Source organism: Cuculus canorus, chromosome 3 (genome assembly GCF_017976375.1).
Source record: "Cuculus canorus isolate bCucCan1 chromosome 3, bCucCan1.pri, whole genome shotgun sequence".
NCBI lineage: Eukaryota > Metazoa > Chordata > Aves > Cuculiformes > Cuculidae > Cuculus > Cuculus canorus.
In genome coordinates this window covers 103,642,839-103,660,338 of record NC_071403.1, presented here as the reverse complement: position 1 = coordinate 103,660,338, position 17,500 = coordinate 103,642,839, and the positions used below count along the sequence as shown (strand labels likewise).

The following is a 17,500-nucleotide window of genomic DNA, read 5'->3' as shown; positions in this document are numbered from 1 at the left end:
AGTTCTTTATGATTGCAATGCGTGAGGACAACGTGTTTGTGTTCCACCATGTTGCTTGTTCCCCCAGAACAAACTGTGAAGTTTCTCACCAGCTCTTCAGTGCTTTCATCACCTAAAAAGGTGCATCTCTTTCAACCAAAGAGAAAGACCAAGAGCTTAGCAAAGTAGTGCCCCCAATTCCAACTCGCTTTTAAGCATGCACATAAAACGCAGCTATGAAGAAATGTACTGAGACGTAGTGGGGGCAATATATCTTTTAATTTTTTTTGTTTTTTAGTATTACAGTATGTTCTTATAAAAAGATACAGATAAAAAGGACACTACAGGATTTGTACATATAATTCACTTATAGTCTTAAACTGACTAAGAAATGAGGATACGCCAAGGCATTACAGCAGCACACAACCTCCCACTTCAGTAAGCTGCACCATACTTTCTAACTTAGTGGGCAGGGACACATCCCAAAGTGACCTGTGAGTTTCAAGCTGAGTAGGCTTGCAGGGGAGGAGAATGGCTGGAGAATGGGGATGGTTTGGAGGGGAAATGTTGAGCACAGAGTGGCTCAGGTACCTGACATCCCCTTACAATTCTCCTAAAAATGGCAAAGGTTTTTAAAGACCCTGTTCAAGGGCTTCACTGTGTGAAGTGGAGGAAATGGTTTGTCATAGAGTCTTTCCTAGATTGCTTGGGTGAGAGATCCCAGTGGCGGATACACAAAAGGACCAAGCCCTTCACAATTTCTGTGGAATATCTTGTAAATAGCCAAAACTGCCTAAAGGGGAGTTCTGATCCAGATGCTGCTTTGAATTGCTCTGTGTAAACCTAGAGCAACTTGTATTGCTCAACCTGGATCTTATTAATACATTATCACCAGTAACAGAAGACTCTGGTTTGGAAGATCTATTAAGCATCCAGACTCTCTCATGAAACAAGGTGCCAGAACACCATGCCAGACTAATGGCATCCTTCTCAGCAGGCACAGTGAGGAAAATCTAGCCATCTTCCAGGGACTGTGGTTATCAAAACTGCTGCTTAGAGTAGTGTATATGTACACGCACACAGACGTATAAAAATTCTATATTTTCACTTGGCCAAATTGTGTTACCCAGGTTAGCCTCTTCAACCTTTGATAGCAGAAAAGCTAAGATAGCCAATGGAGGTTACCTGTTTGGATGGCGGGCAACCCCAAATTTGCTATGTTGATTATAGAAGCCAAGAAGCCATAGCCAAATATCTGGTGATTGCTAGAGACTCCACATGTGAAACACCAACAAGTAGAAAGACTTTGTTTACCCTGGACAATCTGAGGAGGTGGGGCAGAGGAGGAGAGAGGGGATGCAGGGGAAATCCTTCTTCCTTGGCCTTGAAGATAGGAAGGAGAACTGTCCTTGCTCATCTCACCAATGTGTTAGTCCTGGTGAGAAGTCGCAGGGTATAAATCACTTTTATCCATCCATCTATCCAAGCTTCTCTGGTATTATGGTCAGAATTTGTGTGGAAGGGTGAAGTTTGAATGAGCAACTGTGCAGTTTAACTCTTCTCAATCCTTTCACCATGATTCATGATGAGAAATAAACTTTTTTTTTTATAGAAAGCATTCTAAAATAACCAACCTGCATCAGATCACCACATGCTTTAAAATACATGTTCTCCCAGAACCAGTATCACCATGGGCAAAGCGATTATGACAAAAGCAAAAGAATAGTGTTTTCTTCCTTTGCTTCCCACACAAAGACTGTTCACACACATCCTCTTGCACAGTTCTGCTTGCTGCACAATAGCCAACCCAGCTGTCTAGCCAATGTAATGCCCTGGCACGGTCTCAATAGTCTTTGCCGTAATGCAGTGTATACATACAAACATAGCAAACTAAAATAAGGCAAAATAAATAGAGGTGTCAGATTTACAGGTCCCCCTTAGAGATTCCTAAAACCTTTTTTTTTTAAAAAAAAAATCACGTAACCCCCAAACAAAAACACAAACAAAACCAACCCAGAAACAAAACTGCATATATCATGTACATCATGAACTGTACAACTGATCTCCTTTTCCCTCACAGAAACTCCTGTCACAAGCTTCTCCCATGCAACCCAGCTCAGAGTGTGAGCTTTCCTAAAAAGGAAAAATTCAGCCACTGGGGCTGGCCATAACGGAAATGCCTGCTCCACAGTTCCCCACAGGGCCCTTAATGATTTCTTCCCTTCCTCAGACATTGCAAACACATTACAGAGATGCTTCTGAAGGACTCCTAGGTCATCTCCCTAGTGGAGAATCCCTCACTCCTGAACACTAGTACTGCTCCTGCTCTCAGAGGGAACCAATGCCCAAATGATAGCTGTGCTGCAGGGCATGGAAAGAGCCTTGCTGCCCTGAAGTCACTTTACCTGGTAGCTTTTCCAGAGACATGACCATCTGTGAATGACCCAGACCAAAGGGAGTGGGAGGTGGAGGGAGTTCTTTGGTCTTTTCTGAGGTCATCCTAATGCAACCTGCTTAAGAACAACACAGACACACAGAAGTGAGTGAGCACTGGACCTCCAGAGACAAGGTCTGGAGAGTAAGAAAGTACCTCCTCTTCTAGGTGTGAAGAACTTCATGATGAAGTTAGCAATGACTATATTTTTGCAGGAAGAGTAAAACAGAATAAGCCCTTGATTTTACCCCTTTCTTGCCTCTCCTACTCCGACACTTATTTCCGAAGATAAGAGTGATTTCACTTAAAATGCTTGTGCTAGGCACAGGTGCAAGGACAAGAGAAGACCCCAGTTCTTCTCCAACTATCAGTGTGATAAAAAGGTTACGCCTTAATGTTACATCTCACCACTGCTTACTATACCTGCTTAGGCTCTGCTAGCACTAAAGGAAAAGGAATAATATTTTCCTGTCCCCTTCAGCACTCAGTAACTCTACCATAATCACTGATGAAGAACAGAGCATAGATGCAATTATAATTCCCAAGAGAGGAGAAGAAAGGACAAACTAGGCTTCAGCAAGAATCTGATGCCAGGCCCTAGAGCTGAACCAACTTTTCTCCTTATCTTCTGTGTGGCCAGCCTCATCTCACACAATAGACCTATTAATGGGTCTTTCCACTTGTCACCACTTACATGAAATCACTCCTTGCTTCAGAGCGTAACTGAGCTTTCCCCAAACCCTCTTTATGAGCACTCACCATGGAGTCAAAAGCCAAGGGTGACTGTTCAGCATGCTGAACAAAGCCTTCACCCACCACAAGAGATTCAAAACAGGAGTTTGGGGCACTGGAGTACTGAGAACGTTGAGCTGCAATGAATCAGGGGCATGACTCTGAGCTTTCTGTCCACTCGAGTAAGTATCCCACAGGATTTACAGGAGTTGCATAGGAGTCCTTATTTGTGTATGAGTAAAGGAGGTGGAAAAACTACATCAGATTTCTTTGACTCTGTCAGCATGACCAGAGTGCTGCGTACCATCATACTGTATCTCTTTAAATCGGAGTTGAACTGTGTACACAAATGGACAGAGGGTTTATTACTCTCTCTGCTTTTGCTACATTTGTGGCCTGGCAAAGTGACTTCAGTTTCAAAAAACACAGCACAAATACCAGGGCTGGGGGAATGCTGTATTTATATTTAAGGGTTTTGCCCTGAGGTGTTTCTTCTCTGACAGCACTGTCATGCTGACAGTCTGCCTTATCAAACAAGTACCCGGGAAGCGAGCAAGCAGCCGTAAATTGGACAGAGCCATGAGTCATATCATTTTGCACCAGGGCTGACCTTGGCACTACACCTGAATTTCTGGGCAAGTCCTAAACCCAGGGAGAAAAGAGAGGGGCAAAAAACCTACAACGTTCTAATCCCTAAAAGCATCGTCTCTGGAATTCAGGGATTACCCAAACCTAAACTCAACTGCATACCAATTTGGCACATATTACCACCTCTCATATGGCTTACATGGCATAGTTTATGTGGCATGCTTGAAAACAAGACAAACAAAAAGGGCTGGGATATAGCATGTCTACCTCAGGGAGCAGCAAGGAGCTTGTTAATATAATTTACAACAGACATTTCTAAAAATCCATTTCGTAATTTAAAATAAAAATGCTTTAAAAAGTGAGATTTTTTTCTTAAACTTTCAAAAACCTATATGAAATACAGTCTTTCTTCTACAAGGTGCTTGTGTCCGCTGTAATAGGCATTGCTGTTAATAGCTAATCCCAGAAGGGGAGCAGGATAGTAAGGGAGGAGAATGCACCCAGCTCTTGTAAGATACCAGCTCTTTACGATGAGTATTATACAGAGGCGCGGCAGTCTGGAATGTCGTAAATAGGGAAATTCTGGGGTGGGAGACTCAGAATTCAGTAAACAATGAAATATTAGAGTTTAGCAATTCTGACTCTTTTGCTTCTTCCATAGTTTACATAATTATCTTACTCTCAAAGTGTTCAGAAAACCACCACAGTTCGCTTCTCCAGTATCGGTAGTGTGTAATACTGATCAGGCAGTGTGCACGGCAGAGGAACTTCTGTTCTGCAGACTCGGTACAGAGCCTGAGTTTGAGTGACATTCAGAGAAAAATAAAACCAAATTATTAAAGTGACAAATAGAGCTTTTCTCACTTCCCTGGGATTCTTTGACGTTTTGTGCTGTTGACTATTGATGCATAGTTTGTAGATGGTGAGTCTCTCTTTTCAAATGTCCTCTCTTTTCTTCCTGTCTAGGAGGAAGAATCCAACACCTTTTCTTTCTCTTCTACTTTTTCTTTTCCAGGGAAGATAACAAAAAAGGAAGACAAGATTCAAAAGACAACAACAACAACAAAAAAAGGCTCATGACAGCCTACACAATCCGATCCCTTTCCAACAGCCATGAAGAAACACAGAATTCAAGCCACTTCTTGGGGTTCTTTGCTTTTGTGCTGTGTGCTTTATACAGGTAGCTTCAATATAAATTTATTTTTTTCTTATGAATTAACCCATCTCCAAAGCCTGCTCAGCTTACACAAACTGTAATTCCTGGAAAAATTCTCAGTTTTCATTATGGGACTCTCTGTCGGTTCATGTCAAGTGATCCCTTCAAAATGAAAAAGACTGTGGGTTCCAACCTCTTTTGACATCATTCATATCTTGCTGAGTTACACGATTCCCCTAAGTAGGGGCGTGTGTGTGTGTCTGTGCGCACGCACGCACTGAAGGTCTGCCTGTTAGACAGAAAGACAAGTTCATGCCAACAGCAATCACAGCTAGCATCAACTGGAAAAGAAATCACATTTCTTGCATCCGGTGACCTCATTTGCCTTTTGCAATTTGTGACCTGTGGATGATACTAGGAAGCTCCCAATTTCCATCAGGCTGCATTAAGAAATCTTGCACAAACGGGTAAGAAATGTTCCGCTGTTTCCCTCCAACCCTCCAGCAATGACAACAGGCTCCAAAGTCATCTACTTGTAATCCCAACATGGCAGCGGCTTCTAAAGAAAAGCCAGAGTGTCTTTCCTAGAAGATGCATTTCATAGCTTTGAGGCTGAACCATCAACAAAATCCAGAAAGCTGCTTCTAGAAAAGCAGAATCCAAAAGACTTGCAAAGTATTTTACGTTGATCTGAGTCTTGAATTTTAGTTTGTTCCAGAACCAGATTACTTCCATCTGAGCATCACTTGCTTTGGACAGTGTAAGCCGCATAAAAATATTACATGGAACATAAGATGAAAAGCATTTTTCAGGTGCTAATCAATGGTTTATAAAATCCAATTTTGTAGGGAAATTGGAAACCTCGAGAGCCACATTTGACAAGCCCCTGAAGGCCAGTCTAGATTTTGAAGAAGTGACAGGTGATTATAGAGCTGCTCGGAAATTAGTCTTGCTTATTATCAGCAAGATGGGGATCGTGACTAGTGTTCACTTTGGCACACAGAAAAATTATCTTTCTCCAGCTGTGAGGCAGTTTGCAAAGCCCAAGTACTTTCTGTCATCACCATGAGGCCTTTGATGACACAATAAATTCCCAGAAGAAAATCTGTCAGCTCTGCATAGCCCAGTCACAAGCCCTGCTGCGTCCATAGAGGCACTTTTATAATGGTTCAAATTAGGAGCACAGAAGAGGGATGAGAGGCAAGCTGATCATGGAAAGGTAATGTCTCTAGCCACAGACCAAAGAAATCCTTTGGGGCAGCTGTTAGCCAGGCACTGTCGCACACATTCATTTTCCTTGTTTTGCACTTTTGCATGATCTTCTTTCGGTTGATTATTTTTCTTCCCCTTGTAATTAATAATTTAGCTTTGTCACCACCCGCTCACGGCTTGTCTCTAAGCCTTGGTTCCCCGAACGCTTGCGGTTACGCTTGAGCTTCGATAAGTCTTTGTCGAAGACTTCACCTGACCTTAAAGCAGACACCAGGTCATCAAACTCCCCACTCTCTTCAGATATGCTTCCAGCTTTTGCTTTCTTCTGTCGCCTCTCTTTTTCCCTCTGCTCTTTTAGCTGTGGAGAAAGACACACAGTTTTAGGATTACTAAACAGAGATGTTAGATCACTAGGTACACTGCCAAGAGGCAGCTAAGATGTGCCAGCATAGTTTAGAGCAAAAATAGATTAGGACCTTATCCACAAGGCCATCACCTATGCCAAGGGCAACAGGCAACCATACTGGGCTTCTCTTCTTCACAGGCAAGCCAAAAGCAGGAGAGCTGAGGAATGAATAGCACTGTACATTTGCCTCACAAAGCACTACTACCCAGGAGCAAAGAGTACACATGGGATCTGTCTGTGCTGCTGCTCTTTTACACTAATTTTACCTTCAGGCAGTGCCAGCAAAATAGCTGTGCCAAATGACAGTCTACAAGTGATGCTGGTATAGGTAATTACCCAGCTTTTGGGACCAGACTCACAATGATCTTAGTGTGGCAGTACCTACTGTGCTGACAGTCCCTAGCCTAGTGAGTTTAAAGTTAGTTTGGATGATTCTATACAAACTGTTACTACAACAGTCCCAAGCAGCTTTGTGCTTCAGGCATTGCTAGTTAAATTGACAGGCAGAAAGGCTGCAGTCCTGCAGAAGGAAGAAAAGAAGAAAGGAAAAAAAACCAGAAAGCCACAAGCTAAACACACCGGAGAACAAAAATTATGTAAGATATTAAAACATCAACAGAAATTCTGTCCACCAGACAGCTTACGTTTGGATGGAGGCAGTGTGTTGCTGTGATGGGAAGAGGAAGGCACGTTGCCTTAACTCCAGAAAGAGAAACATTACAAACACAAAGAGCAGTCAAATAGAACTACTTATTTTACAAACCACTGGATAAGTCCACTTGCCAATGTGCTGCCCCTGGTCTCCCTAGAGTAGCTCCAGGGAGCTTGGTTATCCCTCCCCACTGTTCAGCTCCAAGGTTAGAGGAAATGGCAAGGGATGGATGCACCGAAGCAGGCCACTCACTCTAGGCACTAGCCCCATGTTGCAGGAAGACTCTTTCCGTAAGCAAACTGCAACCTCCTTTGTGGCATATTAGGCCCACAAACCCATCCTAGTACTTTGAGAGCAGATTTCTGCACTTTACAGGCTGACTGAGAGGAAATTTGAGCCCGAGCCCTGGCATTTCATCTGTGTTCAACAGAAAAACTGCTGGCATCCTGTCGTTTTACCTCTCCCCTCTTGTGAAAGGCACAAACCGGTGCTTTTGGCTCAGCAAACATTTAAAGCAGCAACTCCCCACAGTGAGACCTGGGGCCATGGTGGCAGCCAGGGTCAAAGCACTGGCAGGGGGGAAGGAGGCAGGGGACTGCTGAGCGGTTCTCAGGCCTCAGGAAAAGCTGAGGTTAGAGGGGGAGGCTGGTTCACACGAACCCCTGGGGACAAACATGTCTGTGTCCCAGCAGCAAAATCAACGATGCACAAAAGCTCTCTTGCCACGTCAAGGCCAGACGTGGCCCCAGTAATCAAGGCGTTAAGGCTGGCCAGAGAGAAATACTGCCAGAGTGGACTGCAGTGGGTGCCAGGGCATTCGCTGTGTCACTGTACCCTGTCAGGCAACATGCATGCCAGCAGCTGATGATGGAGTCTAAGTGGAAGCTGACCAGCTGGCAGGACCAAGGGAGTTCTGGCTCCCAGAGCTTTTGCACAGAGCCTGCAGCTCAAAAGCAGGATAGTCTAGCACTGGGCAGGGGGAACACCATTCTGCAAAGTGACAGGGCATAACAGACACAGCTAGATTTGGCATCTGAACCCAAAAGAGGGTAATTTAGGAGCCTAATAGCAGAGAGATCTGACAGGATGGTCAGCAGGAAAAACGTCATCATTTGCGAAGAGAACAGCACCAAAGAGAGGTGGCAGGGAGGACACAGACAAGACATGAGCACTGGAATTCGTTCTCTCAACTTTTCTCTTGGGACATTAAAAGGGGATGGAAAGAAATGCCCTCCTGTGCCCAGTCTCTCACCATGGCCTCCATGCGTGCCCTGCGCTCCTCTTCTTCCTTTTTCTTCCTCATATTCTCGAGATCTTGTTTGGCCTCTGCAAATGACTGTAAGAAAGTGTCGAAGATGCCAAAAAATTCATCTGGCTGCATCTTGCCCTCGCTCTCTCCAAAATGCTTCAGTGCCTTGGCGTACTGTCAGGAGGGCAGAAAACACAAGAGCAACAATTAGGCAGGCAGCTTGGTGAAGACAGTGTGGAAAGCTTATGAGTAATCACACATGTAATTCAATACCTCCCGAGCATTCATGCAGTGAGAGCAGAAACTACCCCTGGCAACAAAAGTGCCTCTCTTCAAGGCAGGTGCCTCTGCCCCTGAAGAATCTGCTCTCCTGGATATACTTTGGGCAGCATGGGGCAACAGAGCTGGAGAGCACTAGCTGTCCACTTACACAAAAAACCCCACATTCAGTGTCTGAGTGTGATAATTTCAGAGGATGACTGTCTGGCCACATCTTAGCTACAGCTGTGGGACAGCAGGGGCACAGAAGACAGTGAGCTAGCTGGGGAAACAAGTAGTTTTAGCCCACCCTAACAACCAAACAAGTAAGTTTAGCCCATTCTTTTCCCTTCCACCCACACCTCAAATCCACTTTTAAAATGGCTGGAGCTAGAGGGGTTTCCTTTCCAATAACTTTACGGTCTGTCCTCTCAGGAGTCTTGCTATGTCATCCATCACTCTGGAGCCCTCTAAGTCAGCGTGTTGCCTGAGAGAGAGGAGACTAATGGACAGACATGACAAGAGAGAGGGGCAAGGAAAGCAGCCAGGGCTCCCGGGCAGACTTAAAAGAGAGTGAAAACATCACAAGTGGCTTTTATTTTAAAAGGCAAATGTTGAGGCTGCAGGATGCAAGTGGAGGCAGCCAACTGGCAGCACTTCAGTCACAGGGCAGTTCTGATTGGGATATGGTAAATTCACAGCAACCCCTGACTCTTGGACATCAGTCCTTTAGTAGTTGTACTCTGTTCTTTGCTCTCTCACACTCACAATCATGCCTCTGTACTAAACAAACCACACTCAGTGCATGCACGTATAGTCTGTCAACAGCATGGACACACATCCACTAAGCCTTGTATAACATCCAAAAGCTGTGTCATTGTCCAGCCACCATCACTCATACACCTCTGTATCACGACAGGCAGCATGAGCAACAAGCTCCTGATGGCACTGGTGGCCTGATGCACAGCTCCCATAGTATTCTCTGCTTGCACTTTAACACACCACCCCCAAACAACAGAGCATCCTTACAGACCTCAGCATTTACAAACCAAACTCACTCTCCCAGGCTAAGGACTGCTTTCAAAGGCTCTTGTGCATGTATTCAGCTCATACCAACAGCCCAGCTTCCCTTCTCTTAGGTGCGTGCTCTTGCAAATGGACAAAACAGTAAGAACAGTTCAGGTGCCAATTCCAAGCATAAGGTTAGTTTGGAAGCAGGTCTTATAAATCCCTCTGGCCCTGTACAAGGTGAAGCATAAACAACGTCTCCCAGTCAACTGCAGGGGGAAGAAAACTCCAAGGAAAGCAGCTTCCTTCTGGCACAGCCTGAGAGATTCGGCATCTACCCTCCTCTGGTTTTCCTGCCAGGCCCACAAAGCAGTTTGAAGCAATAGCTTCTTTTTTGTTTAAAAAGGCTGTGTTCTCAGCCAGAAGCAAACAAAGAAACCCAAAGTATCTGGAGAATTAAAAAAAAAAAAGTGCTGGAAGAAATGCAAGTTGCTTTGAGCTACCAAACACGGCAGGAATTGTAGGAAGCACTACAGCAGCAAGTCATGGAGGGACTTCAGAGTATGGAAAAAGCAACACATTACTTCTGTGTTTTAACTAGTTTTCTCTGAAATCTTTGAAAACACATACACACAAGTATGTACATCTACTTCCTCTTCCCACCCCTCTCTGTATATATGTATTTTCTCTGTAATATACAATTAGTCTGCTTGATTAATAAGAAAGAGCAGAAGTCTCCCAGTAATCCACACAGACTAGCTCTTCAGCAGAAGGAATACAGGCTGTCGATACTGCAGAGGGAGAGAAAGCATCTCCATGTGATATACTTTCTTGGCTTCTCTGCTACAGCACTCCCATCAGCCAGGGGAGCAGATGTGCCAGAGAAAGAATTCAGCACTGGCATCGCCATGTCGCTCGAACACATTGAGTGCCTGAAGCTCACTGCTCACAGGAGATGTGCTACCTGAAATCTCTTCCCACTTAATTTGTGCTTAACTCCAGTGAAAACTGAAAATAAGGCAGAAATTAAGAGGGGTGGCTAGAGCTGCCAGATAGAATGAAGGCTTGTCCGCCTCCTGTGAAGCCCGAAGTCAAGGGGCAGAGCACAGGAGATGGCTATTGTACCTAGCAATGCGCTGCCTCTGAACCCTGCATTCCTCCTGTTGACAGCAAAGGTGAGTGAGGGGGCACACAGGAACCGAGCTTGTTTGATGCCCATGAATGCCCTGTTCTCTTAGGGATGCCGAGGGTTGAAAAGGAGGGGGTCCTTGCCTGGAGCTCTTGGATCCTACATACAAGGAAGTCTCCATTAGAGGGTGGTGTTGTCTGCAAATGTTCTGCACATGACCTATCAACCAGCACCAGTCACACTGGCAGAGAGGCTTTTGCCACTGCCTCCTCACTGCCACTCAGAGAAGGAACAGTGTTGCTGTGCTGGAAAGATCCAGCAGCCTGGGAGCCTTCCAGAGACACTCATGAGTATAAGGTGTTGTGGTCTCTAAGCAGCAACAAGGAGGAGGCTTAAAACAGCCTGTCTTTGGTGTCCCGTAACGTGGCTTAGTAGGTCACAGTCACTCACTGTAAAGCAGTGAAAGATAAAAAGAAAAATTCTGTGAGCTAGATGTACTAAAGTAATTACAAAAGGGAAACCCATGGTTCACTGAAGTAAACAGTTTCCTTCTTCCTCTACCCCTTCTGGAAAAAAGCTGACTGAGCAGAGAAAGGCAAGTCAGGAGATCCAGCCTTGGCTGCCAACTCTGCCCAAGATGTGGCTTGGAAACTCATGCTCCCTCTTTGAGCCTTCCTTTCTGCATTCATTACAGAATATAAAGTGTTGCTCCACTAACCGGATATAGGAAATGACAAAAAAAAAATAATCAGTTGTTCACATCTACAGGGCACGACATCAGTGTCAATACTTAAAAGAGAACCATGCTACCTTTCCACTGTATAAAATGCAACAGACTCCTCTGTTAACTTTTGTTTCCCTATGACTCTGGTTCTGTGATCACACGTGCTTTTTCAAAGCACCAGTGCTATGACTAAGGGCAGTGAGATGCTGGAGGCAGCTTCCCTAAACCTGGAACGGAGCCCAAGCTCCTACTTGTGCCCAGTGGCTAAAACCACACTGCCTGCCTCACTCAGGGTGTAAGAGGCAGCGTGATGCAGACTGAGGGGCTCTGGATTCCAGTCCTCTCTTCTGCTCTCTGCTGCACCGTTTGTGTTACCCTGTACAAATCACTCGACTGCTTCGTGGGCTGATTCCCTGTCAAACAGTACCTGCTACTGTGCACAATTGTGAAAAGTCCTCATGCGTGCAAGAATTCCCAAAATTTTGCAATGTGCTGTAATATCATGGAAGAAAGGCTGAAACTCCCTTATGCCTGAAGTCATTTGGGGACAGATAACATGGGCAAAAGCAAGATAGAAAGCTGTGTTTCAGCAGGTTTCCCACTGTAATACAGGACGGTATCTCTTCTTTTCATTACAAAATTCACTTCTACATCATAAGGGCCCCTAAGGCTCCATGATATAACAGGTCCACGAGCTCAGTGCCAGCTCCGCTTCCTCTGCCAAACTTTCCACTGAATTCATCCTCTTGCCAAAGCAAATCATTTAGACAGTTGTTTATTTTAAAAAGCCATTTTAGCAAGGAGAGTGAAAGCAGGACAGCAGCGCGCACACTCTCTGCTGTGCTTGCCAACAAAATGTTAAACAGTGGCAGAAGAGCTCTGGAAATGGCAGGAATGGGGCTCTACGAGGAGAAGTGAAAACAGCCACAATAAAACTTTTCTGTTGCCTCTTGCGAGAGAAGATAATATACAAATGAATTATACCATGTAGCCATGCAACATGAACCATCTTCCCCAGAGAAGTAATCTTGAATTTGCTGTTATGAAGACTCCAATCTTGTACCGAGGCAGTTCAAATAAATGTCTGTTCTCTTTATGGGACAGGTTCAGAGTGTGGCCGATTTCAAATAGGGCTGGGCCCAGCTCTCACTGTGCCTAAATGTTCTTACAGGATTATCCCAGGAAAGTGACTTTGGCAGCCCCAAGAATCAAGATACAGGTGATGCAAACATTTCTGAGACATTATATGCCAACCTACCCTGAAGCATCTGCAGTTCTAAGCTCAGGTACAACGCATACATAATTTATTTAACAAATGGCTGTTTCTGACAGCAGACTATGGTGTCAGTCCATGTCCTTTCTAACACACCCCGTCTTGGCTGTCCTGATCCTTTCCTTATTCATTAGCCCCAGTGGTTGACAGAAAATACCAGTCCCCAAAAATGAATGACTGATGTGGCCAGCCCGTAACTGGCCCTTGGACTACAGTATTTCCATACGCTTAATCACATTCTGCCATTAATTACTATTTTCTTAAATGGATTTTGGCTTTCTCTGCCTTTCTGTTCTTCAAAACAGTTACTATGTGTGCTGAGCTTACTAAATACACATGCACAGTCTGAACTCCAGTCTCCATGATGATAAATATATAAGCCCTGCTTGAGAGGAGATGTGATGACAAATACTGGGGATGGACACTGTTCCTACCCTCCTCATCAGCCTCGCCCAGGCAGTGGCTTTTCTGCTTCTAGAGAGACTTAAGTTTGCTATTCATCAAAGAGATGGCAAAATCTGACTAATCAGACTTTTTTCTTCTACGAAGATCCAAAACATTTTAAAAATTGAGTTGTTATAAAGCAGGCACAAAGCAGAACATTTATGAAGCAGCCTAGAGATCTAAGTTCATACCAGTCAACATTTAAGTACATTGTAAGTCTTCATGTAGGGCAAATGTCACCTTTTCAAAGGTTCATACCATGGGAGGTCACTGTACCTCTGCCTGGGCATTTTCACTCTTTCCCCACAGGAAAAAAAGTGAAAAAAAAAAACAAACCACAAATAAAATTCAACCCCATTCTGTTCATTCTGATGTGAAAAAAGTCAAATTTTCATCTGTCCGAACACGTAAAATCTGGTGGAGGATTCCAGGGCAGAATTTCACTTTCTCCTGCCTCCACGTTCCAGTTTATAGGAAACGGCAGAAAACATTATCCCTTGATCTTATCTATATATTCCCTTATAAAGTGGTATTGAAAGTGAGAAAAACACAAGAAGAACAAGAACCAGCTGTGCTGAGGAGGCTGTTTAAAGAGTAAGTCTAAGTTTTCAATCAATTCTTAACCAAGCCATCTGTTTACTGCATGAAGATAAGAGCAGAGAAAGCCTTATAACTGTAAACATGGATGCCGGCATCTGACAACCTGGCCCTTTAACTTCAAAATATTACTTTCTCCACACAGTCACTAACTGTAAATGGTCCTGTTTAACCAGTAACGCCAAAAAAAGAGAAGTACTACACGACATTGTGAAAAATATCCTCTACAGAGAAGGTCAGCACCACACCTTGGTAATGGATTGTTTCTATAACTTTATTCCTTTAAGAAGTTACTTTTGCTAATACTAAAAACATTTAGAAAAACTAAAAAACTTCCCAGGTTTGAAAAGATAATATGTATTGTTTTAAATCCCAGCTGAGGAAACATGGTTTTGATTAACTCATGGCAATCAATTAGCCAAATCTATATTTAGAAGGATATCCAACTCCGGCTGTTACAACTAGGCTTCATTATTAGTAATAAGTCTGTGAAGCACACTAACTCTTCCTGGGCTCACGAGGATATTTTTAAAAGTCCTCCCTCTCCTACTACCTTTTTTTTCAATTTGCTTTGAGAAATCAAAAAAAGAACAGGATAATCAGATGTCTTCGTCCCTCTCTTCCTTCAATTGGCTAGTTATAATAGGTTTCCATGGTAAGAAAAAAGCTTGTGATTCAACAAACACAGAGAGCCCATTGAGGTTGGAAGATGTTATAAGCACATCTGGTTTGCTGAAAATTTCCAGCTTTCTTCTCCCTCCCACTTTTTTCTTTTCTTCACTTTCTTTCTTAAGAAAAAGGGGAAAAAGAGGAAGAAGAGAGAGGAAAAATAATACAAGGCAAACATGAAAAATAGCTCAGCACTGGTAAGGACAGGCAGTTCCCTTTTAGGAGTCCAAAAAAGGCTTTTCGCCAGTGGAAGAACCAAAGCCATGAGTTGAGCAAAAGTTGGAATGGCATGTGTTCAAACATAGTAAGGGTGTGTGAGGAGAAGGTAGAGAAGCATTTTCTAAGCATGTTATAGTCATTAAAATAAAAACATCTCTCTACATTGAGTGCTTTATGTTGGCTGTGTCTAAAAAAGCATGCAACAACTTCCAGACATATTGGTCTGTCTGCCGGGAGATTCTCTGGTTATTCTTAAAGTAGAAGAACAGCATTTTTCCTGCAAGTGCCTGATCAAGAAACATTGCATTGCTGTTCAGGACATGTACCACTTGCTGGTTTTTAACTCTTGACTGACTTTGAAAAGAATCTACATTGGACTTTTGTCCTAGTGTGCCAAAAGAAAGGACCACCACCATCTGTAACACCAAACCAAAAGTGGGCGGTCTAAGCCAAGGACAGAGTGAATTTGCTTCCAGAAATGTGAGCCAACTACAATGAAGTTGCAAATTTTACCCAGTTATAAAACAGAAGCCCCTAAACCATAGAAAACTAAACTTTTTTCAGTAAATCTAGTGGAAGCGTGGAATGTAAAATATTGGGTTTGCGATTATAAAGCCAGTATGGTGTGAACATTACTATGTTGGAAGCAGTCTGCATCTTCTGACGCAACATGACAAAAAATAATAGGCACATTATCCTCCACAAAATTTCCTTACAACATTAACGAGAGTTGGACTGCCCGGCTTTGCCTTCTGAGTATTGTAATAACTACAGCCTCAGTGGCATTTGCTAGGGCAGCTAGCTCTAGCTGACAGTGAGTAGCCACTGGTGTTCACAGCTGCAAGTCAGTATTATAAATATTATCTCCACTGCAAGGGAAATGCTTTTGAATTACAGAATTATATCAACGTAGAGCAACTGGATGAGTGAGGCCTTACTGTTCAGTTCCTCAGCCTGCATTTTGCCTATACTTGAAAATGTAAAGCCTACCTAAATCTAATGGCACAGGTTTCATCAATAAAACAATAGGTCCCTTAATGCTGCAAGGATTGACACCACCACCGGAAATAATTCAGTCCAAAAGAAATAAGGCATTTGCATCATAAAGCCAAGCACTTTTAACACGCCAGCCAACAAGGGCAGATTTGCCATTACACGTAATTTACTTTAGACCTTGCTCTTCTCTAAACATTTTAATATGCTTACGATCTTTTCATAAAAATTCTTCCTCATTTAGCTGAGAGACAGAGGGATTAGTGTCAGGCTCCAATCATCAGCAAGGAACAAGCACCTCCTAAGTTGTACAAATCTGGTAATGGAGGTGCAGACACTGAAAGGACAAAACGATCACAGCAGCACCTGAAGAATAACACACATAGTGCTGGCTGTGTGACAAGGATCCAAGAATGTCAGACAAACCATGTAAGTTTGGGATTTCTATCCTTGTACTGAAACACAAGCAGTAACAGAGAAGGATGACCATAAAAGATGAAGAATTCAGGGTTACCAAACTACCCAGAGGTGCATTTTAAAAGGAAAGAAATGAAGCACAAATGTCCCCAGCTAAACAAGTAGAGTGGGATAAAGTCAGAAGGAGAAGGTAAAAGATATGAGGTCACAATAACCAAGTGACCTCTTTTTGAGAGGTTGCTTAAAAGATAGACCTTTCAGCACCACAGTTGAGTGTGGTACCTGGTACAGACATCATTGTGGCAATTCTATGCCACGCGGGTAATGTTAAGAAAGATCAGCAAGAAGCAGGCAAAAGCATTGACCCTTCTTTTGATTCCAAAATATATTCTGAATTACTATACACCAGACTAGTAAAAGTCAGAAAACTTCAAACTACTTTCAGTGTCTACTAGAGTTTTCAATACAGTCCCAGCGTCTAAAATTGCTGCTTCTATTTTGATTCATGCTTTTGACTGAACCAGTGATACCCCAAACACTTCAAAATGTATTCATACCTTGTCTCTTGTCTCGTTGAGAAGGTCTTCTAACTCTGAGAAGCTGAAACTGGCCACAGTGATGAAATCACTCATGACAGGAACAAACCTGTCCCCTGGTTCCCGCACACGTCTCTTCTGATAATCCAGCTCCTGAAAGAAGATGTAAGAGATGTAGACAGGCAAGTGTCAAACCCTCCTTGATGACAAGGAAGGGAGCAGGGAAGACCATCTATTTCACTCAGTGCAGGGTATCCTCCCACTTTGCACACATTCATCCAGAGCCGTAACTCTGAAACCACTTTCTCACTAAGTGAAAGGTTTTGCCTTTTCAGCATGAGAAGGAAGGTTAAAGTGGGATAAAGGAAGGTCTCAGTTACAGTTCCCCTTATATCCTCAAACAACCATTACTCTCAAGAAATCCATCAACATGGTGAATTTCTAAAGCAACTTCATAATTTAAGCATCAAGTACACAAAATGCTGCATTTTTTTTCCTAAGCAGAGTGACAAATAATAGAGAACTTGGATTGTGTAGTAAGTGAATTTGCAATTTTTAATAGTGAGTTTCCCTCCATCTTCTCTTTCCAGGGTGGCTCAAAATGCTGTACACTTGGGGAAATCTGTACATGTGTGAAAAATCTATATAGTGCCTAGCTTCAAATCTCCCCTTTAGATCTCTGAAAAGCACTAGGTAGATAGCAAAAAGACACCAAAACTGGTTCTCCTGCTGAAGAATAAGCAGAAAAAGTCAGGTACAACATTTGCTACCACTGTGCAACTAGTAAGCATTAGATTGGATGTCATAAAACTCAGAGTTATAAAC

General features: G+C 43.3%; 1 protein-coding gene across 5 annotated transcripts in view; it reads right to left on the bottom strand.

The window, feature by feature from the left end:
- Window positions 1–224: 224 nt before the first annotated feature.
- DAAM2 (dishevelled associated activator of morphogenesis 2) overlaps window positions 225–17,500 on the bottom strand; it is a 201,478-nt gene continuing 184,202 nt past the window's right edge. For all 5 annotated transcript variants that reach the window (XM_054062714.1, XM_054062716.1, XM_054062715.1 and 2 more), the window contains 3 exons: window positions 16,697–16,828; window positions 8,412–8,582; window positions 225–6,459 (listed from right to left, as the gene is read on the bottom strand). In XM_054062714.1, the coding sequence (XP_053918689.1) occupies window positions 6,244–6,459; window positions 8,412–8,582; window positions 16,697–16,828 (519 nt within the window). In that variant the 3' untranslated portion in view covers window positions 225–6,243. The remainder of the gene's footprint in view (window positions 6,460–8,411; window positions 8,583–16,696; window positions 16,829–17,500) is intronic.